This window comes from Felis catus, chromosome A1, assembly GCF_018350175.1.
Source record: "Felis catus isolate Fca126 chromosome A1, F.catus_Fca126_mat1.0, whole genome shotgun sequence".
Lineage (NCBI taxonomy): Eukaryota > Metazoa > Chordata > Mammalia > Carnivora > Felidae > Felis > Felis catus.
Window position 1 is genome coordinate 238,723,528 of NC_058368.1, and position 23,177 is coordinate 238,746,704.

The 23,177-nt window shown below is 64.1% G+C and overlaps 1 protein-coding gene across 1 annotated transcript; it reads right to left on the reverse strand.

The window, feature by feature from the left end:
* Positions 1 to 553: 553 nt before the first annotated feature.
* Positions 554 to 22,761, reverse strand: NKD2 (NKD inhibitor of WNT signaling pathway 2). The gene is made up of 9 exons (XM_045036714.1): positions 22,656 to 22,761; positions 22,305 to 22,399; positions 5,097 to 5,157; positions 3,816 to 3,943; positions 3,492 to 3,587; positions 2,842 to 2,989; positions 2,490 to 2,574; positions 1,742 to 1,869; positions 554 to 1,471 (listed from the first exon to the last, which is right to left on the reverse strand). Exons 1-9 carry the CDS (start codon positions 22,759 to 22,761, stop codon positions 933 to 935), a joined length of 1,386 nt encoding a protein of 461 aa, XP_044892649.1. The 3' UTR covers positions 554 to 932.
* Positions 22,762 to 23,177: the final 416 nt, after the last annotated feature.

A 23,177-nucleotide genomic window follows, 5' to 3' on the forward strand; every position in this document is an offset into this window, starting at 1 on the left:
GCCTTCCCTCTACCCGTGCACGCGGCGGACGCGCCCTGGGCCCGCCGGCTCCGCACACCTGTAGCCTCGCGCTGCCTGGGGCGGCGGTCTGCCCGTATCTACCGGAAGATCTTGATTGCAAATGCACACGCTTTCACTGTGCCTGAGGGGGGACCTCACGCGTCGACCACTGACGCTTCATCCTCAACAGCGGTGCCACGAAGGCCAGTGAAAGCCACCCACCCAGACATGCAAGCTGCCGGGGAGTCGGCGTGCCTCTCCAGAACAAAGGAGCAGTAACTTCCTGCCTCGGTGGGAGCGCTGGGGCGGGGTGAGACTTCCTGCTGGCCACAGCCCTTGTCCTGACGCCCAAAGGGAATGGGGATCATGCCTTCCCAGAGGGGGACCTGGCGGAGGCCGGGTCTGCCGCCACGCCGCTTTGGGTCTGCGTCCACCAAGCACGAGGGGCCGGCCTGCCGTCCACGTCTGTGTCCGCGGAGATGCCGGAGGCCCCTCCTGCAGCCCCTCGGCCCTGCCTGGCCCCCCCGCCCCGCCGCCGCGTTTCCTGACGACGCCCCGTCCTGTGCGGCCACCCCCCTGCCGCTGCCCCCTTTGGACTTCCTCGTGAACAGATTACAGGAAGGGCCACGTAACAGGGAGCCCACACCGGACGTGTGGCGTCCGAGTGGAGCCCCTCCAGCACCACAGGGGCCTTGTCTGGAATCACAAACAAGAGCAGATACCGGCTGTGGTTCTCCACCCGCAGAGGGTGTCTACGGGGCACGCGGAGTAGCTTCAAAGCTGAGACGCCAGTGGCGTCCCACATGTCCGTGCGGACACGGCCTCTGTGGGCAGCACGGCGCGGGGAGGCGGGGGCCAAGGAGGCCCTCCCCACCAGGTCCATGGCGCCACCTCCGCGGAGCCCACGCCGGGGCCGGTGCGCGCGGTTGGCACTAGGATGGGTGGTGGTGGTGGTGGTGGTGGTGGTGCTCGTGGTGGTGGTGGTGCTCGTGGCGCTGGACCGCGGGCACCGCACAGCCCTCCCCCACCAGCGGGGGTGGCGGGCCCCGCACCCCCTCGTGCTCCAGCACCGCCTTGGGGGGCGAGTGGCCCTCCCTGCCCCTCTGCCGGTAGCGCTTATGGCCGTAGGGCTGCGGCGGGGGCTGGGGGGGGGGCTGGCCGTCCTGGGGGGCGGGGGCCGGGGCCGCCGGCAGGTGGGAGCCGAAGGCTCTCCCGGACTTGCCTCCGCCGGGCGCGCCAGGTGGCCTCCCTGAGCCCTTGGGGGACCTCAGAGGCTGCTTGTCCTGCCCCTTCAGGCGGGGCTGCGCGTCCAGGGCCCTGGCGGGGTCTGCAGCCGGCGGGGGCTGGTCGGCCGGCGGCTGAGACCTGCGGTGGTGCGCGTCGTGTGCGTCCGCCTCCTGCGAGTGGGACCTGCTCTGGGGGTGCATGGCCTTGCCCTGATGCTCCTGCTTGGCTGGTGCCGGCGGGGACCCTGCAGACACGGGGCACCCCTGAGACCCACCCCTGACACCCTGCGCAGGCCTGGGACGCGGGACACCCTGCGAGACCTCTGCGGGGCCCGGGACATTTCACGCCGGAGCAGGCACACCCCACGCACCCGACTGGGACGCCCACGTTTGGATGTGGGACTGTCGTGAGCTTTGTCGCAGGGACCCGGGGACCCTTGCGGGGAGGGGGCTCCTGTTCCCAGGGCGTCCACACACGGGACTTCAGACCCCGAGCTCTGGTCTCCGGTACCTACCAGGCCCGAACTTAGACGTGTAGTTCTCGATTCCGGCCAGGTCCAGGTAGTGGTTCCTCCGCTCCGTGTTCTCGTCCACGCGGCACGGGCCCCGTGCACAGCAGGGGTGGGGGTCGGCGCCCGGCCTCCTGCGTGCACCGTGGGGATGAGGGCCTGAGTGCTCGCTGCCTCACGGGCCACAGCAGGCCCTGGGGGGACCGGGGGACACCTGGGCCGGGTGGTCTCCGGATCCCGGGCAGGGGGCCTCTGTCTGGCACCCACTGCCCCAGAGGGGAACGGGAGAAAGGCCCTCGAGGACCCCAACAAGACCCCAGCAGCACCACTGGGAACCCCATTCGGAACTTACGGGGGCTCCAGTGTCCTCCCGGCTAGAGCCTGCAGCCGGGATCGGGCCACCGCCGTGGGACCTCCGCACAGCCCGGCCACCAAGACACCACGTGGGACCGCCGGGCGCCAGAGCAGGTCAGACGCAGGGTCCGAGGCCAACCCACCACTGCCCTTCAAACCTCACCCAGCACTCAGACGCCGAACGCGCTCAGCTCCAGCAGAGCGCCAGCCGCCAGAGGGGCCCCCAGACGGTGCCCTCACCCTGACGGCGGGCAGTGCCCGGGCTCCTCGGCCGGCATCCCACCCTCCGCACCCAGATGCCTGACTCGGTGGCTCTGTCCGGAGGGGACAGCCGGCAGGCGGCAGGGGTGACTAAGCTGTTCCCACTGAGGACACCCCAGAGGCAGAGCCCCCCCCTCACCTGACATGTGCCGACAGCCTCTTGTCGGCCCCCCGGGGGTCCTCGCTGAGCTCGCCCTCCGTCCTGCAGTGAGTGGGCTCCCGGTCTGCGGGGGCGGGGGGGGGCAACCCTTCACTCGCTTAGTCGTTGACTCGCTCAGTCACCCACTCACTCACTCGTTTACTGAACAGACAGCTTGCCCTTGGCGGGGACGGGGCACTGATGGTACACAGAGGTGACGGGGAACCAGAGGCTCAGGAAGTGAGCCGTCCGCGCCGTGGGGACGGGGTGTGCAGGACAGGCCGCTAGAGGGAGGAGGTGGCTGCCATCTAAAGCAGGGTCTCCGGGGTGTCCGAGCAGGGGAGCCCCTCACCTTGGCCTGGGGGAGGACTCTCCTTTCTCTTGCTGGAGGACTCGGGGCTGACGGTCAGTTTCACACGGAGGGTCCTGCTGCTGCCAGAGGAGTGGCTGACGGAGGCGTCGACGGCCTCACAGATGGTGCGCATCAGGCTGGACACGTCCTGAGGACGGCCATCAAGTCACCGGCACAGGCAGATGGGCGGGCGGCCCTCTGCTGCCTCCAGGCCATCTGCCTGATTCACACGGCCTCCCACACAGACCCAGGGACGCCCACAGAGCTTGTCTCAGCGGCCTTTTTGTGCCCCCGAATTTAGCCCAGCCCGTGCACCGGGCAGCCTGGGACAGCCCTGCTGTCATTGGGATCGCATCTCTGGGACCCTTTCCATCTGAAACTGACTCTATGTTCAAAAGACTTAGGAATCAGATAAACTGTCAAAATTTTGCTCCTTAAGCCAAACACGTCCTGCATGCACAGGCCGGCACAGGGGAGCCCCTGGGACTCTTGGCTGCCCCCCCGCCCTGACCCTCCTCACCGGCCGCCTGGGAAAGGTCCGGCCCCCCCCCCCTCCCTGCAGGGCAGGGCTCTGAGAGGGCAGGCGGGGAGGGGGCAACCTCTGTGTGTCTGCTGTCCCAGCCTTCCCCGGGGGCCGCCTGGCACCTCACCTCCCTGGTGGCTATGCCATTGTTGTCGAAACCATAGAATGTGAACGTCCACTCCTGATGGTTGTTCTCCTTCACCGAGACGTCGCACTGGAGCGCCTGCAGGGCACACGGGACAGAAGGAGGCAGGCAGGGTCGTCCTCACCCCACACAGGGGGGCCTGGGCCCTGGGCCCTGCCTGCCCTCCAACACCAGCCCCTCCCCCACTCCAGGCGGGCAGGCACAAACCATAAGTCGGGACCTCCTGGGATGGGGGGGCACCTAAAGGGGGGGGAGCACCATCCCGGCCCAGGACCTCCTGGCAGGCAGGGAGGAGCAAAGACCTACATCGATGTTCAGGCGCCTCTTGCCCAGCCCTCGTGGGCCCTCGCGGCTTGCTGCTTTCTCTCCATCAAGCACGCCAAAGAGCTGTCCTGTGCTGCCTCGGCCCTCGGCTTTCTCAGGGGTGACTGCCACTGGAGGGAGGAGAAGGCTGGGAAGGGTCCTTTCCGGGTGGGGCAGAGGGATACGGCAGGTGTGGCCGGGGAGCCCTGGAGTCCTTGCCAGCCTCTGGTCCCCTCCATCAGGGTCCGAGCTGAGAGCCCACCCCCCAAGGAGGCACCAGGGACCTGTGAGGAGGGCGGGGCGGCCCTCACCAGGGTTAACCAGGTGCACCCTCCTGCCTCTGCCCCCCGCACCCCAGGCAGCAGTGACTTTGGAGCCCAGGGGAGGAGGCCCCCTGCAGGCCAGGACAGGGAAGTCCCTGCCCGAGGGGGGCAGGAGCACCATCCGGGCCCGGCCCAGGATGCCCCCTCTCCCCATCTACTGGGTCCAGTTTCCGCTGGACTCCAGGACCCAGGGGATGCCCGTGTGCTGAGCGTCAGTGGGAAGCAGCCAGTCGCCAAACGAGTCAAGCGCTCGTTTTCCGGGCTCGTTTATCCTCTGGGAGAGGAGCTCAGGCCTGTCCTGGCTTAGCACCTGCTGGCAGGTGTCCATGCTGGTGGGAGTGGGGGACGTGCTCAGGGCCTGAGCCCCCAGCTAAGAGGGTCTCGGAGCCCCTCTGAAGGCAGCCTTGCTGGTGAGCCTCCTTATACCCCACACGACGCACATCTGAGGATAACCTGCCACGCTCCACGGGCGGACTACGCCACTGAGGATGCGGACGTGTGGCCGGGACTCTGGCCAGTCAACATTTCCCAGCTGACCGTTCCCGGCAGCCTTCTGCTGACACAGGATGTCAGACCCAGACCTGACCCTGGATTGGCCAAATGGCTTTTATACAAAGCCTGGCCATCCCACCTGCACGCCGGCTCATGGGGATCCAGACACATAAAAGGTCAGAGGCCCTTGTGACTCCAGCTTTTGCTCACATCCCTAGATCCAAAACCCAAGTCCCCTAAGCCACGCAAGGAGCCCCGAGAGAAGTGTTATTTCGAAGTATATTTTAAGGCCAAACTGCCTTTCAGACCGGGGACAGTGGCACCTGCGACAGCCCCCTGGGTTGGCCCGGGTTTCAGGGACATGCCAAGGCGGGCTGTCCCGTCACCAGGGGCTCAGCTCGTTCTGAGCGCAGTTCCTGCTCGTGCCCTGGGTCAGGCTTATCGATGAGGTTCGGGGAAGGAGACTTACCCTCTAGGGGACACTGGTCCTCCCAGAAAGGTCCCTCCTGCAGGTCCCCGCTGAGCAGCTCCTGCAACAGCAACAGGACAGCCAGATGACACAGCTCAGCAGCAGAGACCCAGGCACGAGCCCTGGGCACCCGAACCGGACGCCGGCCTCCCGGGCTGTCATATGCTCTCGGCTGAGAGATATGACCTCTCCACACCTCACTGAGCCTCAGATTTTAGAAAGCAACCCCCACCCCCCGGGGTCATCCGGATGCGACTGCACCGTGTCCGGAAGACGTGGCTGCCTGTGCGCGCAGCGGCCGCCGTAGAATGCGCCCCGCGCGCCCGGGTCGAGTGGCATGGCCTTTGCCTGAGCCCGCAGCATAGCCTTTGCTGTTAGAGGACAGCCCGGCACAGGTGCTGCCAGAGCCCAGGGCGGCGGCCGCGGGGAGGGCGTTCGGGGCAGCCGGACGGCGTGAGAGGACCCCGTAGCCCATCTCAAGGCCAGTTACGGAAAAATGGGGAAAGATCCTCAGCACATCCGAGCGGCTTCGGCAGGAAAGCTACTGAATGGAAGTTCGGGGAGTTGCATAAATAATTCACAGAAGCAAACAACGTGGAGAAAGAAACGCCAGACGTGACCGGGGAAGCCTCCTTGAATCGAAAGGGCCCCAAGATGGTGTGGAAACCGGCCACCCCAGGAACCAGCGAACCTCCCAGGGGCCTTTGTGGGGAAGTGACGATTCTTGTCCCTGCGACTGGTGATTTCAGACAGATTCGTCCCCGTTACACAGACGCCCTTAAATCTGTGCTGCTTTGGCTGAAGAGGGGGGCAGAGAGCTTGGATTGGGACACATCAAACCCACCGCAGCCCCTGGCCAGATGTGCTGCGGGCCCTGCCCAGGGGGCCCCAAGGGGCCGAATCCCAGATGGCGGGGTCCCATCAAGAAGAGGGCGTAACCATCTGCCCCTCCGGGAGTCCCAGCAAGGGCCCACCTCCCACAGCAGCGCCCTCCCCAGCCCGCCAGGGTGCCCCACCCTTCGCTCCCCCCCAGAGGCGTCTCTTGCTGAGACCACCCCCAGCTCAGACTCCTAAGCTCCTCGTCCTCCCTAGCAAGTGGCCCCTCACCGGACAGGCCCTGGAGGAGGCCAGGAGAACCCAGCTCCTCAGGGGAGGCCTGCCAGATGCCCCCACCGCTGCCCGTGGGTGCAGAGACACTGGGAGCTTGGACGAAAAAAGTAAGCTTCCGGCCTCCCCTGAAAAGCCAGAAGGTCCAGCCACGTGTTCCCAAGGATCCCCAGGACCCTCCGCCCCTGGGGATACCCCCACGCCATCCCCCACCCCTGGGGGGACCTCTCTCGGGCATCCTTCTCCTGTGGGGGACCCCCATGCCACCAGAACTGTGGCCACGCCGGGCCAGCCACCCTGTGGTGTTAGGTCTGAGAGGTCACGTGCACGTCCTGGCCGGGACCAGCTCCTGTCAAGGCCATGTGGGTGTGGGCGTTTGGGGTTCTGCAAACAATCCCCCCAGGAGGAGTCTACTTTTCGGATTTCAGCGTCTGTCTTTCTTGGAAACCCATTTCTCTCACCCTTGGAAACACCCTGAGGAAAACCGCTTTTCTAAGACCTCTTCCTTCTCAACCCGCTAAAGCGTGGGCTCAAAAACTGCTCTCTGTGGAATAATGCTGAGCATTCTGGAAGGATCTCATGGGTCTGCTGTAAACACAAGGCCACGGTGAGAACATCCTGAGCACAAAGGGGAGGCTCAGCTTCCGCCTCAAAGCCAGGCTGCGACCGGAAACGGGGCAGGTCGGCTGGAAGGGACAGCTGTGTGTTTGCTCCCCAAGACAACACTCGGCCTGCCTGAGAGATGGGTTCTCCCCCGGATGCTCGCTGTGTGTTGAGTCCAGAGGAGTGACAGCAAGGACCTGAGCACGTTCTGTTGCGACAAGAATCCAGCATCTCCACGGAGGGCTGGGCTGCTGGGACCCACGGTGAGCGGTGGGCGCGTGCCTCCCTCCACCTCGCCCCTGCCAGCTGCTGCCCTGTGAACTGTCCCTTCTTCTGTGTTAAAAAAATGCAGAACTAGGGGCGGCTGGGTGGCTCAGTCGGTTGGGCGTCTGACTTCAGCTCAGGTCATGATCTCACAGCTTGTGAGTCTGAGCCCCACATCGGACTCTGTGCTGATGGCTCAGAGCCTGGAGCCTGCTTCCGATTCTGTGTCTCCCTCTGTCTCTCTGCCCCTCCCCTGCTCACGTTCTGTCCCTCTCTGTTTCTCAAAAATAAATAAACATTAAAAAACTTTTAAAAGGCAGAATGGTCCACTCAGTGCACCTCACAGCTACCTCGTGACTCCCGACCTGGAGCCCTGGAGCCTCTAGGGTCCGGGAAACGTTGGCCTGTTCCTCAAATGTAAGGTCAAGGCTGCTTCCACTTCTGAGGGGCAGGACTGGGAGAGAGGTGGGAGGGAGGTGGGATGGGGAGTCCAGGCAGGGGTGAGAGGTGGGGTGAGGGTGACAGATGGGGTGGGGGTAGGGAGGGAGAGGAAGACAGAGATGGGGGAGGCAGGGGAGGGGAGGAAGGGGCCCCGGGCAGGTGTGTTGCTGGCATTTTCCAGAACCAGATGCTCTTGGCATAACAGCCACTGGGGCTCCCCAGACCCTCAGGGGAGGGTGGCCCGAAATGCCGGGTGGCCCCTCACGACCATCTAGAAGGTGCTGTTCAAGCATCCCCATGAAGTCGGAAACAAGGGGGGTCCCTCCTCGCAGGCCCCACCGGCACGTCCGGGGCTCCCGGCCCCTCCACGGCCACACCACCTGCCCCCCGCCACCGTGGCCCAGCTCACACCAGCTCCACCCCGCGCTGGGGGCTGCCAACCAGCCAGCAGGGTTTCTGACCATCGGGGACATGGTGACAGGAGAAGCAGGTGGCTCTACAGCAGAGCAGGGAGGGTCTTCGGGTGGCTGGACGGGAAGGAGCCCTCTCAGCCTCCAGCGCGCGGCTCCTGCCGTCGGCACCGCTGACCGGCCGCGGGACTCCCAGAGACCAAGGGCTGCAGCGTCAGGAGCCCCCAGGACCACCTCCCCCAGGTTAATCCCGCCGACGGGGGCCGCCCTGGGTGCTGGGTGGCCGGGTGGGAGGCCAGGCAAGGAGCTGCCTGCCGTGTGGCGGAAGACGGTGGAGTGACAGGGCAGATGGGGGTTTGCGGGCCCAGGAGGGGAGGCCGAGGGGTGCAGGGCAGAGGCCCGGCGAGCGCTGCGGGTGGTGGGGGCCTCACGCTCGGGTTCTCGGGGCTCAGGACACGGGGCGGGATTGACATGGGGTAAGAGGTGGGGAGTCTGGGCTCAGCACGCAGTCCCGGGCCTTGTGGGGAAAGGCAGAGAGCGAGGCCAAGTCAAGGGTCAAGAGTGCAGAGCCCTGGGGAGGACGAGGGCCAGGGCGGGAGGCTGCAGGGGTGGCGGGGGACAGGAGCCCCAGCCCGCGGTCCCATGAGGGCCCCTGCCTCCAAAGCTCTTTGAATGAGAAGAACCCCCACGCCTGCCTGCCAGGAATCCCAGGTGGTTGGGGGTCTGGGGGCGCGTCCGCCCACACGCGTCTCGGGCCCCCATACTCTGTTTTGACGAGAGGAAGGCAGGAAGGCGGAGACCCGCCATCGGGTGGAGTGTGACCTCGCGGTGACCCGCCAGCGAGTCTGTCTGGATCGCCTCGGGCGGCTTTGAAGTGCGCCTCTCGGTTTCCGCAGCTAAACAGTTTCAGATGTGACACGGCGGCTTCACGGGCTTGATGATTCCGACACGCGTGCTGAGGCCCAGGGGCCCCGCTCAGGACTCCGGACCCTGAGACCAAGGCTCCCGGAGAGGCGGGCGGGCTTCAGCTTCTGGTTCTTTCTTTCACAATGACAAGGCTTCCAGATCTGAGAGCGGCCTTTCCAGATTTTGTCCATCGGTGCTTCTAGGTTAGGGCTGTTTCATCAGACTTTGTAATCACCAATCTGGAATTTATGTCTAGAAACCCGGTAATTTGGGGACCAAATTACCCGAATAAATGTGTCTGTCTCTTCACACGCCAGCTCTCTGCTGGAACTTACTCCCCAAATGAGGTCGGACAACAAAAATGCTTCCTCTCTGTCTCATCCCCAACACGGTTTGCCATAAAATTGCTTGTTTTGTTAAGAAAAGACACAGAATGCATTACATGCCCCGCTTCCCCTGGTCTCTAGAGGTTAACAGCAACCACTCCCCCCAGAAAATACCCTGAGACTGTCCCCGAGGTCCCCTCGCTTGGACCTTGCTGGAGAATGGCTGCCAAGCGTGTGGCGGGAATGGCTGAGAAACCACAGCACGGGGGACAGGAGCGTCAACCCAGGACACGCCGCGGAAGACTCAGCCCAGCGGCCGGCCCCAGTGCGTGGGGATGTTGGGGGGAGAGGACACATACGTGTGAATATACACGTGTGGGATGGTATCTCATGTGCACACACACACACGCACACGGGTATGCACATGCACACACACACACACACACACACACACACTCCTACCCCAGATAATTGAGAAGGGGCCATAAATATGCTAAAACCATCCCCAGGGACGTTAGCATCCGGGAACTGTTTTCAGTCTAACACTAAATGTTAGAGAACACTTTTCTCAGCTGACCTGCAGACTCGATTGTCTGCTCCCAAACACGCCTGCTCCTGTCTCTGTCTTCAGAGTTAACGATTTATAATTTCCCAGAAAAAAGAAAATCGAGGGTGACTGACCTTCCATATCCTGCTGCTGTCCTCTGAGCTTACTGGCCAGAGGCCACAAAACACAACACAGAGCCCCCCCATCCCCTTGGGAAGCGGCTGCACCCCAGGCCAGTCCTGTGTAGACAAGGTTTAACGCACCAGGTTTAAAGTGCAGACCCAGGGGCGCCTGGGTGGCTCAGTCGGTTCAGCGTCCGACTTCGGCTCAGGTCATGATCTCACCGTTCGTGAGTTTGAGCCCCGCATCGGGCTCTGTGCTGACAGCTCAGAGCCCGGAGCCTGCTTTGGATTCTCTGTCTCCCTCTCTCTCTGCCCCTCTCCCATTCACACTCTGTCTCTCTCTCTGTCTCAAAAATAAATAAACATTAAAAAATTTAAGGGGCGCCTGGGTGGCTCAGTCGGTTAAGCGTCCGACTTCAGCTCAGGTCACGATCTCACGGTCCGTGAGTTCGAGCCCCGCGTCGGGCTCTGTGCTGACAGCTCGGAGCCTGGAGCCTGTTTCAGATTCTGTGTCTCCCTCTCTCTCTGACCCTCCCCCGTTCATGCTGTCTCTCGCTGTCTCAAAAATAAATAAACGTTAAAAAAAAAAAATAATAAATAAATAAAGTGCAGACCCAGAAGCCGACTCCCCTCTGTCTCAATCTTCCCCGGGAACCCTGACTTCTCCCGTTCTTTCATTTGTATTAAAGCCTTATGTTTCCACTTCACCGGAAGACTAATCCCAAAGCTGGAAAAGAACCCATGGATTTTAGGTCTCTTTTGTTTGTTTGTTTTTTACTTTAGAAGGCGCCGTCTGCTCTGTGAAGTCCGTGTGCTGAGCAGAGAAGAACGGGCTGGGAGTGTTGAAGGGCTCCTATCTGGTTCCGGCACACGACCCTGAGGACTGGGCTACTCTGGGGAAGGTGATACGCACTGTTTCTTCCTCTGGAACCTTCTTGCTCGCGTCACGTGCAAACACAGCCCTTGAACGGCAGGGACGGATGGCCCCCCCAGCCTCTGGGGAGACCCCTGAGCTCAGAGGGAGCAGCTCGTGCCGGCCATGCCCCTCCTGTGCCCGCACCCCTCCCACGTTCAAGGAGGCCTGCACACGTCTTAGTTAAGCAATGATCTGGACTCAGAACCGGGAACTGCAAGTGCAAAGGACGAGCCCCGAGTGCAGGACGCATGCTTGCCGGGCCGTTGGTCAGGTGACACAGCGCAGTGGTTCCCAGGATGACGAGGGGATCCGCACAGTCGCCTGGTCACACTGCCCTCTGGCCCGGGACTCACCCCACCCGGTGTCCCCCCCATGCCCCGCTGTCTGACTCCCGCAGCCCGTGAGCAGCGCGGGGCCCGCCTGGGTTGGGTCCCGGCTGCACGGCTCTACGCGGCGCGACCCCGGGCAATCCCCTAACCCTACCGTGCCTTGGTTTCCCCTCTGCGGAAGGGGGAAATGACTGTTGTGACGGGCGGTCCTGACCCTGCCGCTGCCGCCAACGGGTCGCGTCCAGACTCGTAGGCGAGGCCTGCAGGTGTCGGCAGGGGCTGCAAGGCCCCCCCGCCCTCCCGCCACGAGACTGAAAGATGTGTTTGCTCTGCCTGCCTTAAAATGTCTCTCCTTGTTGTTGGTTTTCAGCAACTGGATCGTCAGACATCCTGGCACAGTCCTCTTCGTTTGCCTGAAGGCACGGAGCACCTTCGGTCTGTGGTTTAGAGTTTTCATTACGTTTGAAGATCTGGGGCCGAATTTCCTCAAACCCTTGCTGCTCTCCTCCTTCCACGCTCTCCAGGCGCGTCGGACCAGGACGGGGTCCCGCAGCCCCCGGCGCTCTGCGCACACGGCCGTGCAGGCCCCTCTCTGTGCTCCGTCCTGGCCCACGTCTACGGTGCCGCTGGCCGGGCGCCAGCCTCCCGTAGGGAGAGGTCACTGACGTTGCCCGCCACTGCGCGCTGCTCACTGGGACGCGTGTCCTCCCGTCTAGAACGTGCGTCCGCACTTCCCACCTCCGGTGACGTGTCCTCTACCTTCGTGAACGCGTGAGACGTATTACCGTTTTCGTGTCTCCTGGGCTGTTTCTCAGCCCTGTTATGGTTCCGTCTGTGCTGATGGGTTTTCTTCAGGTCACGGTCATGAGGTCTCAATCATTCACAAGACCGAGCAATTTCGATCGCACGCTGCAGGTCGGGCTGGATTCTGTGGGGGCACGGCGCTGTTTTGTCACGCCGTGCCGACCCCCGACGGCCCAGCCTGGATGCACTGACGAGGGGACCTGACTTCCCACACCTGTCTGGACCCCACAAGCCGCCTACACGCTCCTGGCGGCTCCTTCCCAGCTTCTCACCTGTGCAGGTCGGCCCCCACCTGGACCCGCGGGGACCCCCTGCCCCCGCTCTCCAGGCGGCCCCTCCTCTGCCGGTGTCCCCGCTCCCTCTTCCATGCTGTGACCCGGAAACCAGCGCCTGCTCCCCGTGCCTCCCAGGGGTCACCGCCCCGCACTGCGTCGTCTGACGGTCGCTGTGTTCCGTGCTCCGTGCAGTCTCCCTGCTGTGTGAGGCAGGACGGCAAACGCAGTCCCTCCGTTGTGACATCGGTTTCCGGGCAGCTGGGTCAGCGCCTCCGGCCAGCCCAGTCCCCGGGCCTGCACGGCCCTCAGCGCGACGCCCGTGGAATCTCGCCCTGGTGCCTCCCCTCAGCCCAGCCACTGCCGTCTTCACTCCTCGTCTCTAGGGAGAGAGGGCAGCCCCTGTTCCCAACTTCAATTTGCCCTCGTTTTAGGAGGCTCTCCCTCATCCCGTGAGGCACGGCGCGTATCACTCCCATGGTGCACTCCCCTGTTTCCACATTTATGTGTCGAGAACGTGTTGCACACCGCACAAGGTAAACCATAGAAATGCTAGTGCTAATGGTCTGATTGGCCTTCTTTGGTCTAAAAGGATTCTTGACAATTTTAAAAGCCAAGCCCCCCCCGACACACACACGTGAGTAGGATGTATACACCCATATCGCACTCTCACACTGATCTGGCTGACGACTCCTTCAAACACACGAAAACTGCCGTGACCAACCCCAGCCGCGGAGGGAGGGGACCGGAGTTGGCTACACCCCAAATGCAGCCTCCCGGGGCTGTACTGTCCACGTGGCAGCCACAGCCACGGCCACGTGGCCATTTAAATTTCAACGTATTCAAATGGAACCACATTAGAAATCCATTTCTCTGTTGCACCAGCCACATTTCAAGCATGAGGGTGACCCCTGTGGGCAGCGTGGGTACATCCAGTCCAGTTCTACTGGACGGCGCCTAGTCCCATGCCCCCACCTACAGATGGAGAAACTGAGGCCTGGAGACGTGTGCAGGCTCCCCAGGTCACAGGGAGAGCCAGCTGGACCCTGGCCCACCCGGCCATCCTGCCTTGCCAAGGCCTCAGTGAGCGGCTTCAGGCCAGGACCGAAGTGGGGCCCACTTGGCACATCCGAAGGCCCTGACGTCTGACCTGCTGCATCGTGGCTAGGAGTCGACCGCTGTCGGCCGTGACCCTGACGTTGGCGCCCTCGGCAGAGCGGCTGTCTAGGCCCGGGCCCCACCCTGCTCCCAAATTCAGCCTCCAGGCAAGGGCTGTCAAGGGCACTGTGCCCCCACGCTGGATGCCCCGGAGGCAGGCAGAGGGAGGACAGCCGGTGCCCAGCCCCGCTCCTCCTGTGCCGTGGTTCACGTCCCGGGTCTGAACCCGGTGTCTGGATGTTTTGGGTCACACTGTGGAGGGCGCTCTGCAGAATGAGAAGGCAGGTGCCAGCAGGTGCCAGCCAGAGAGGGGTCCCGGGCCCCGTGAGGAAGGCCGCTGCACGGGCAGCAGAGGGCAGAAAGGGTGTGTGCAGGGTGGCCCCTGCCCTGCAGGACATCTTGGGACAGCCCCTCAGGGGACCGTGTCTGGGCCTCCACTCGGGCACTCGGTCGGAGAAAAGCCGCAACCTCCACAGCCGGCCTATGAAGGTGCCCAGAGAGAACGCGCGTGTCTCTGGTAGCGTGCACCGAGCCACGTCTACCCCTTCCACCCCACGTCCACGGGACCACGGGGTCCGGGCTTCACCCACACCCCAGCCCCCGCCGCACGGCGCACACGCAGGAGGGGGGAGAGCCTATGTGCCAGCGGAGTGTGCTGTGGGCCTGAGCGTGAGAGAGCCCGCAGCAGAGGGTCCTGGCCGTCCCCCGCCAAGGAAAGAGGCTCCCGAGTGCAGAGAAGCAAACAGGTTTGCCAAAGAGCCAATAACACCGATGCACGGCTACCGAGGTGTTTCGAAGCCTGGCAGGTGACACGCATGCCTCCTCTGGGGGCACAGCAAACAGCCGACCTGTGCGCCTCGTCACTGCCGAGGTCCCCACGTGACGGCAAGCCGAACTATGCTCCCAGTCCTCTGCCCCACCGCGGCGTGACCAGCTCTCTGACCGCCCCCCCCCCCGGCCCCGGTGACACAACAGACCTGTCACTCGTCTTGGTGGCCATCTCACGCTGCCACAACAGGTCCTCGTGGGGTTCCACGGGAAGGACGTGTCGATGCTCGTGTGGAAGACGGACACGCTCAGGTGTGACCTGGGGCGTCACCTGGGGCGTGACTTGGGCCAGGCCCTGCCTGGTGGCTGTCTCCTTACAAGGAGCAAGAAGGGGGCAGTTAGCCACCAAGAGCCCTGGACAGACATATGGACGAACGGACTGCTGGCTCGTGTCCCCCTGCAGAGCGGCTTTTGTCTGGGCCTCTCGTGGGGTTGGCTTCCAGCGCTCTTCCCCATTTCCTGGGAATCCCTCCAAGCAACGATCGCTGCATTGAGATCTTTCTGGAAACCCTGTTCCATGCCCAGAAAACAACTCCAGGACCTGGGCAAGTGAAAGCCAGTCCTGAAGCCCCCCCCACCCCACCCCAGAGCACACAGATCACTCTATGCCTGTGTGCTTCCACTGGGTGAGGTCTGCAGACCGGGAGGGGCCCGGAAGCTTCCGTGGTTCAGCCTGCCCAGAGGGGCCTGTGGCCAAGCGCAGAGAAGGAGCAGGTCTGCAGAGGACCAGGATAAGACAGCAGGTGTCCGTCCTCCCAGGAGGGGCCCCAGGGCCTGGTGAGCGCAGGGAAGGCCGGAGTGCAGAGGGCACCTGGGGGGACACAGGGACAGAGGGCCCACAGAACCTCAGAAATCCAGCTGGGCCTAGGGGCACTCAGATGTCCGCGGGCAGGGCTGAGCCAGAAGCCACACTGGGGCGGTGGGAGGTCAGGCAGGGGGGTCCACGACCACGAAAGACCCGGCTACACTCGGACTCCTGGGGGCGTGGGGAGGCTCCTGTGCAGGGGTGCGGGCACCTGGCTGAGCAGGCAGCAAAGGGGCAGAGGCTGAGTGGGAAGCCGGGGCCTGCAGGGGTGTGCGTGGCGAGGACACAAGGGTCTCAGCCTGGTGGAGACCAAGGCTGGTGGAACTGCTGAGTGACAGGGAGACAACAAAGGCCCAGGGTGGCCAGCCAGTCGTCCTGCGTAGATGAGGGCGTGGGCACAGGGCTGGGGAGACACCTCAGTTTAGGCCCAGCACAGCCCTGGGGGACAAGGCCGGCAGGCAGCTGGACAGATGCTCCTGGGGGCATGTAGCTACCAGGGGGCAGGAAGAGACCCCGAGGAGCAAGAGTGGACAGGCCCCGGGACGGGGTGCTGGTCACCCAGGCCAGGAGCCCAGAGGATGGGGCTGTGGGCACCGTCCTGCTCCCGACACTGAGCGTGAAACCCTGACCTCACCAGCAGGAGGCGAAGAATGTGCCAGAGTCCCACAGCCAATGGGCAGCGAACCATCGGGTCTGGAGAGATCAGCGCTGCCTGAAACCTTCCCACGACAGCCTGGGCTGTCTACACAGTGGGCAGGGAGCTGGCGCAGGTGGGACTGCCTTCAGAGGGAGGCTTCAGGCTGGGGCTGCGGGCTGGGGGCTGCAGGTTGGGGACTGCAGGCTAGGGCTGGGGGCTGGGGGCTGCGGGCTAGGGGCTGCAAGTTGGGGACTGCAGGCTGGGGCTGGGGGCTGAGGGCTGGGGGCTGGGGGCTGGGGGCTGGGGGCTGAGGGCTGGGGGCTGAGGGCTGGGGGCTGGGGGCTGAGGGTTGGGGGCTGGGGGCTGGGGGCTGGGGACTGCAGGCTGGGGGCTGAGGGCTCAGGCCAGAGTGTGTGGAGAGGAGGGTGAGCTCTGGGGAGCACAGTGGAAGGTGCTGGAAGGAGGGCTGGCTGTCCAGGCCCCAGATGACAGAGAAGGAAGGACTGAGGAGCTGCCTGCAGGGGTCCCTCTGGAGGATCAAGCTGAGGCAGAGAGAAGGTAAGGAGAGCCACCCTGGGCCTCCCCTGCCCCTGAGCTCCTGCAAGAGGCCAAGTCCCAGAAGGACACAGGCTTGGGACCCGAGACCCACGGTTACAGGCGGGCCCACGTCTAGGGAGGGTCCTGCCATCACGGCGGGGGCTCGGGGACGAAGTCTGGTGGCCTCACCTTCCCGACGGCAGGGAAGGCTACTGAGTCCTGGCCGTGCTCGGAATCCGAGTCCTCCGAGAAGCTTTAGCGGCCGCGCTAACATAATGTCCAGGGTCAGTTTTGGTGTTAAAACTGGTATGTGGCTTCCCTTCTCTGATTCAGACCGAGTTATACTCTCCTCGGAGGACATCGCAGAATGAAAGGAAAACAGATCCTTCCAGTTCCGGCTGCTATGGGCTGCCCAGCGCCACGGGCAAACTCCAGCTAGCACAGCAGGCGGGACAGAAGGGACCCAGTGTGACTGGAGCGGAGACAAAGGCTGCCGGCGGGGCCCCCGAGGCTGCAGGGGTGGCACAGGACACAGGTGGGGCCCCTGTGAGGACCTGCGTCCAGTCTCAGCCGGGCTTCTCAGCAGAGGGGCAGCCCCCGCGAGGGTCCTGACACAAGCCAGCTCTCCGTTCCGACAGGTCACTGTCACACACGGTGGAGCGTCCAGAACGATGGCTCTGGCCTCACGTGGAAATTGGACGGTGCGGCTCTCCCGTTGAAGGCGAGTGACCCCACGCTCCGGGTACCTGCACCTGGGGTCAAGTTGTACAAATGAGGCGGCACTGAGCCCGTGAAGGCCCATGGTCTCCCTGCGGAGCACCAGCCCAGCCCCTGGGAGGGCCTGAAGGTTCCAGGCCCGGGTCTTAAAAGGCCTCCCAAAAGCTGACGTGTGAGTAGACACCTGAAGGCGGGAAGGCGGTGAGCCGAGCTGTGCGGATGGGCTTCCAGGCAGAGGGCAGCACGTGCAAAGGCCCTAGGGCAGGACCAGGGAGGAGGCAGGGGCAGAGTGGGTGCCCCTGAGCAAGGTCAGAGGTGAGACGCAGGGAGGGGTGTCAGCCTCTCAGATCTTCCTCCCTGAGGAGGTGCTGGCATCAGCCCTGTGTCCCCAAAGCCCCTTCAGCTCCGAGGTGGAGGGCGGGTCGCAGATGTGTGTGGGCGACGGGGCGTGGGGAGCAGGTCACAGCAGAGGCGGGGAGAAACGGCTGATTCTAACCCTCAACATCAAGAGCCTGAGTTGACGGGTTTCCCGAGGAACAGGGTGAAGGTGGGACAGGCGGGGGGACAGGGCCTGCTCGCTGGCATGGAGAGAAGGAGGAGCCTGCGTCCTGCGGGTGGTCTGGCTGGAGAGTGTCCTTGCCACCTGGGGACGCTGGTGCCTGTGGATGCATAGCGCCCTCAGGGTCTGCCCGGCCCAGGGGCTTGCTGGCCTGCGGGGGGGGGGGGGTTCCTGAGGTCTCCCTCCTCGAGCTACAGCTCCACACCCCTGACTTGGCCCCAAGTCAACGCCAGCTGTTCCGGGTGCAAAGCGACTGTGTCACGGTCCCTTTAACAGACCCTCCGGGAGGGCCCACCTGCCAGCCGCCCTCCCTTCCAGGCTGGCCGCGGAAGAACCTAAAGCTGACCCAGATGGGGCCAACCAGGGATCTGGGGAGCACGACTGCTGTGCCTCAGCAGCCGAGAGCTTGTCTTGACACCAGAGGCCTGTCTGTGTGTGCCCAGCACTGCTCAGTGTTCCTGCTCAGAGAACGCGAGTCTAGAGGTTCGTTCTGGGATCAGCAAATCCCGAAACAGCTATGCAGCTGTGGCTCAGAGTGGACGCTCTCGGGTCGGCCTCAGAACAAGGGCCTCCGCTGACGCGTTAGTGTGAAGGCCGCACCAGCCTCGACGGGAAGCTTTGCTACCCACGCTGCTGCTAGTCCCTTTTAGGCCAAACAACGAGGAAAGCAGCGCGTTCCAACCTGGCACGTCGTGGAGCTGTACCGGGCGGAACGGTGCCTCCCGGAACCCGCGTCTCCCTGGAACCTCGGATCGAGACCTTATTGGAGAACACGGTCTTTGCACATGTCGTCTGTTAAGATGGGATCGTGCTGGATCTGGGCAGACTCTAACCAGTGGCTGGTGTCCTTGTAGGAAGAGGAGGGGACACACAGAGACACGGAAAAAGGCCACATGCGGACCTGGGAAGGGATGGGGCTGTTGCGGCCACAAGCCCAGGGACACCGGCTGCCCCCGGAGCTGGAGGAGACCAGGAAGGACCGTCCCGCAGAGCCATCAGGGAGGCACAGCGCCGCTGACAGCCTGGTTTCGGACTCCCCCCCTCCCACCCCGAACCAGCACAGAATAAATGTCCGCGGTTTTAGGCAGTTTGATACAGCAGCCAATATGGGTAGCCCGAGGCTGCTTTTTCATATGATTATTTTAAAATACTTAATTCTAGGGTGCCTGCGCGGCTCAGACGGTTGAGCTTCTGACTCTTGGTTTCGACTCAGGCCATGACCCCACAGCTTGTGGGATCGAGCCCCAAGTGGGCTCTGTGCTGACAGCGTGGACCCTGATTGGGATTCTCTCTCTCTCCCTCTCTCTCTGCCCCTCCCTGCTCACTCGCTCGCTCCTTCTCAAAAATAAATAAGTAGACTTCAAAAAATAAAATAAATAAAAGAAAATACTTCATTCTAAGCCATTCCCAGCACGTGCTTACATTGATCAGCTATCCATCGACTCCGGAAAGATGTGGAACCCGGCGCCCGGTGCCCACACAAGACCGGGGGTCCAACTTCCTTCAGGAAGAACCACCCACACCCTCCTGCTGGGATCAGGGGCTGATCTGCTCCAAACTTCACCTGGGGACCCAGGGACCCCACAGCAGTGGGCTGGCCCCTCCTGGGTTAAGCACACACATGTGGGCGTCCCCAAGGACCAAGAGATGCCGCACCCTGAGATGGTCAGGGCCCGCTGGGCCTCCCCACAGGCCAGCGAGCCTCCAGCAGGCCTGAGAGAAAAGGAACAGGAGAGGCAGTGGGAGAGAAGGGGGCGCAGGAGGGGCCGAGGGGGGTTTCCCTGAGAAGAACGGGGGCAGCCGGGCCCCTCAGATGCTTACACGGGAGCCCACGAGTGCAGGGGAAGGAAATCGGTGCTCGGACGTGGGTGTGTTCACCTCACACTCCTCTCTGGGCCCCAGACTCTGTCCCCGGCTGGCCCATCCGGCGGCCCCATGGCTCCACACGGCAGCGTGGACACTCGGGGTTGACACTCGGGGCTTCGCTCAGCAGCGAGACGGGCGTGTGGCCCGCGGGCCGCTGTGGGTCCTGCCTTCCCTTCGTGCGGAGACCCCGGCACGGCGCTCCCAGCGCGGGGACCGCCCTGGTGCTTCTCTGAAGCTCCCCGAGGGCGCCTGTGGATGAGGAGGCTCCACGCTCCCTCAAGCCGCCGCCCATGAGGACACAAGCCGTCACAAGTTCGCCTGTCCCCGGGGCGGGCGGCCGCACCTGCCATGTCTCCCGCAGCTTGCTGGGAGCTTCTCGGGAGACCAGCAGCCCCGGGAAGTGCCTCTGCGACCACGGTCCAGCACGGGGGACAGGCTCTGCCGGCCAGACCCCGGCCCACCGCGGCCAACACGGAGGGGTCCTCTGCCCTGGCCCCCGGCCTCGCCTGGTCCTCACCTGCCACCCCGAGCTGTCCCCACCTGGAACCACCACCCTGCCGCCCGAAGGCTGTGCCCCCGCTTTAGAAACAGCACCGTCAAGTGCTTCTGGTGCTGCTGCCCTCGTTCCTGGTAACGCCCTGCATGTACGACCCGAGGGACCCCCTTCCGGGGTCCTCTGGGCGGCACTTGCCAGCACCCCCACGTCACGCGGCACAGCCTGGCCCCGCGGGGGGCACTTGGCAGAGGAGACAGGTCCTGCCAATGTCAAACCGTAGCATCTCCCAGAAGCAACAAGGAAGACCGTTCCAGACCTGGACACAGGCGGTCCAGCTGCCCAGAAAATGCTAATATTTACAAGAGTGTTTTAGACGTGCGCTAAGTAGGCACCAGGGGCCAGCATGGTGCACGGACGTTAAATGGGGGAAAACCGACCTCATTTCCTTTATTTTGGGGGAAGAGGGGGACAGGTGACAGGAGGTGGGCACACACTTAATTTCCACCAGGTGTTCGCCACAGTTCTGGTGACCACACAGGGCAGCTCGGTCGGCACGGAACCACTGACCAACTGCAGAAAAGGCGCGTGTCCCCCCCGGTCGCGCTGAACACTCCAGCTGGCCTTCCCCGGGCACCCCTGGGGGGCAGGGCCAAGAACAGAGCTGGACGGCGCAGAGCAGAAGGGAGCAGGACGCCAAGCCGTAAACAGGAGGAACGTAGGACCCGACCCCCAAATGTCTCTGACCGAGCAGTTTCCAGGGTCCGAGCCCGTGCTGGGCAAGAGCCGCCCAGGCTACGTTCAGGGACGCGGTGGCTGCAAGGACACCAGTGCTGGAGTGAGGTACACCTGGGCCAGTGGGTCAGCCTGAGGCTGGTGCCAAAGGCTCACATCCCCGCGGCCAAATGAGGGAGACACAGTAGAAGCCACGCTGTTGTTTCAAAGCTAAAATGTCTTTCAGGTCATTCTGCTCTTCCTGTACCCTGGTGTTAAGACACCTGCTTCTACCAGTCAGCTTGGGCGACTCGAACAGCACACGCTGGGGGCTTGTAAAGACACTCAGTTCTCACACTTTGGACACCGGAACCCCAAGGTCGAGGTGGGGGCAGGTTCCGTGTCTGGTGAGGCCTCTCTCTGATCCTTAGATGGTGTTTCCTCGAGTGTCCTCCCACAGCAGATGGGACAGGGACCTACCTCTGTGGGGCCACTTCTAAGGGGCTAACGCTGTCATGGGCACTCTGTCCACATGACCTGAGCACCTCCCAAAGCCCCCACCGCCTGCCACCATCACCCCAGGGCCAAGCTTCAACAAACAGACTTTGGAGGAACGCAAACATTCAGATCACAGCGGAGCCTAGAGGGCCCTTCCGGGACCCGTTGTCCTGGAGGGCCACCCCGGGACCCGTGGGCCTGGAGGGCCATTCCAGTCCCAGTCCCGTGTTCTCATCGGCAACAGCGTGTTCTCTGCAAGCCCCGTGGCCCAGCAGAAGCAGGCCGCTTGGTGCTGGGACTGCCCCGTGTGTCACCGCCACGTTCCCAACGAGTGAGTGAGCTTGCCCAGAGACCTCCTGAGTGCACAGAGCCAGGCCCTGCGCCCACGCCCCCAGGCCTGACCTCGATGTGAAGTTACAGGCAGGCGACGTTTGACTGACCACATGCAGGACGGCCGAGCCTTGACGAGGCTCCAGCCCCTTACTGGCACCTCTCTCTGACGAGGGGGAAAAGGCAGAAACCAGCAGTGCTGTCTGGTCCCCTGCATGGAGGGGCACACGTCCATCCAGCGTTATTACGAGGTACCCAGAAAATGCCCTCAGGTGCATTCCCTACTTCACGGCACTCCCAGAGAGCACGAACGTGACTCCAGGGTGTCTCCTTTTCGGGATACATCTGAGCCCTTTCTCAGGACCCCGCTGCACAAGTGTCTAAACAGACGTGGAATTTTATTTAGCAACAGCCAGAAGAACGTCCTTCAAAGAAGGGAGCTGATGCACTCTGCCTGCCGTGGACTTTGGGGGTGTGGGGGCAGGCAGGACAGGGGCAGGGGCCTCGGCCACCTGGGGTGGCCCTCTACAGAGACCCAGTTCACGCCGATGCTGGGACCACCTTCTGCTTGACAAACTGTGGGTCTACTTTACTCAAGGTCCCCCGGTACCCCAGGCAGGGGCCGTTCTCTGCTTCTAGACCCCACACCTTTCAAACCCACTCTGCCCGACGGCTGGGTCTTGAGCCCACAGTCGGGGCCCCTGGCTGCGCATCTGGAGCCTGCCTTTCCCATGAGCCTCCCTGCAGGCCAGTGGCCACCCACCCCACAGACGGGAGGGGCGGTGGTCTCAAACCCCAGTGCAAACCATTGACCCTAAAGCACCTTGATGCCCAGCCCCCGCCCCCAACGCCTCCAGCTGGGATCCTGAAGCCCTGGTGCCACAAGACCCCAGCCTGGGACTCAGAGGCTGGGCAGGGACGGGCTCTGGGCCCAGCTGGGGTCACCCCGGCGGCGGGCCACCTCGCAGGTCCGGACCAGGGGTCACAACTCTGGCGCCCGCTCCCCGGCCCGCGCCTACCTGCTTGCCGCCGACGCGCCGCTCTGCCTCCTCCGTGCCTTTGTGGCGACTCGCGTACGCGGACACCGCGAAGCTGTCCCCTGCGGCCGCGCGAGCGGACGGAAAACGAGGCACCGAGGAGGAAGGAGACGCGCGTCAGCCCCTGAGCCCCGAGCCCCGAGCCGGGTTCCCGCCCGGCGCGCCCACCCCATCCCCGCGCGCCCCGGGGCTCGGGGCTCAGGGGCTGGGGTCGGGGTGGCGGAGGGGGGGGGGGGACCTACGCGCTCCCGGAGCCCCCGCGGCGGCGTCCCCGCACCCCGCGGGCTCTGGGCTCGGGGTCCCGGCCGGTGGCAGCCGCGCGCGCGCGCTCACCTTCGGGGCTCTCTCTCTGGGGCGCGGCGGCGCGGCCGGGGCGCGGGGGGCCGCGGGGGGCCGGTGAGTGGCCTCGCTCGCCGCGCTTGGACTGACACTTCCCCATGCCGCCCGGGGCCCCGCGCTCAGGGGCGGGGCGGGCGTCCGCGGGGGGGCGCGTGCACCGGGCACCGGGGTGGGGTGGGGGGGGGGAAACGCGGACGGAGAGGCGACGACGGCGGCCCGGCGCCCTCTGAGAGCGCGCGCCCGCCCGCGCCCGGGCTTTAAGCGCGGCCCCCGCAGCGCCCCCCGCGGCGGCCGACCGCAGCGCATCGCGGCCCGCCCGCCGCCTCCGCCAGGGAGCCCTCGAAGGGGCGCGTGCCGCGTGGGGACGTGGCGGACGGCGTCCGCTAGCGCGAGGCCCTGGGACCAGCAGCCACGAGGGTGGGCAGGGCCCTCCGTGGACCGGCGGTCCTGTGCGGACTCTACGGAGGGCAGCTCCAGACCCCTCACCAGGCCATCCCCGGTCGGGACACCCGTTCA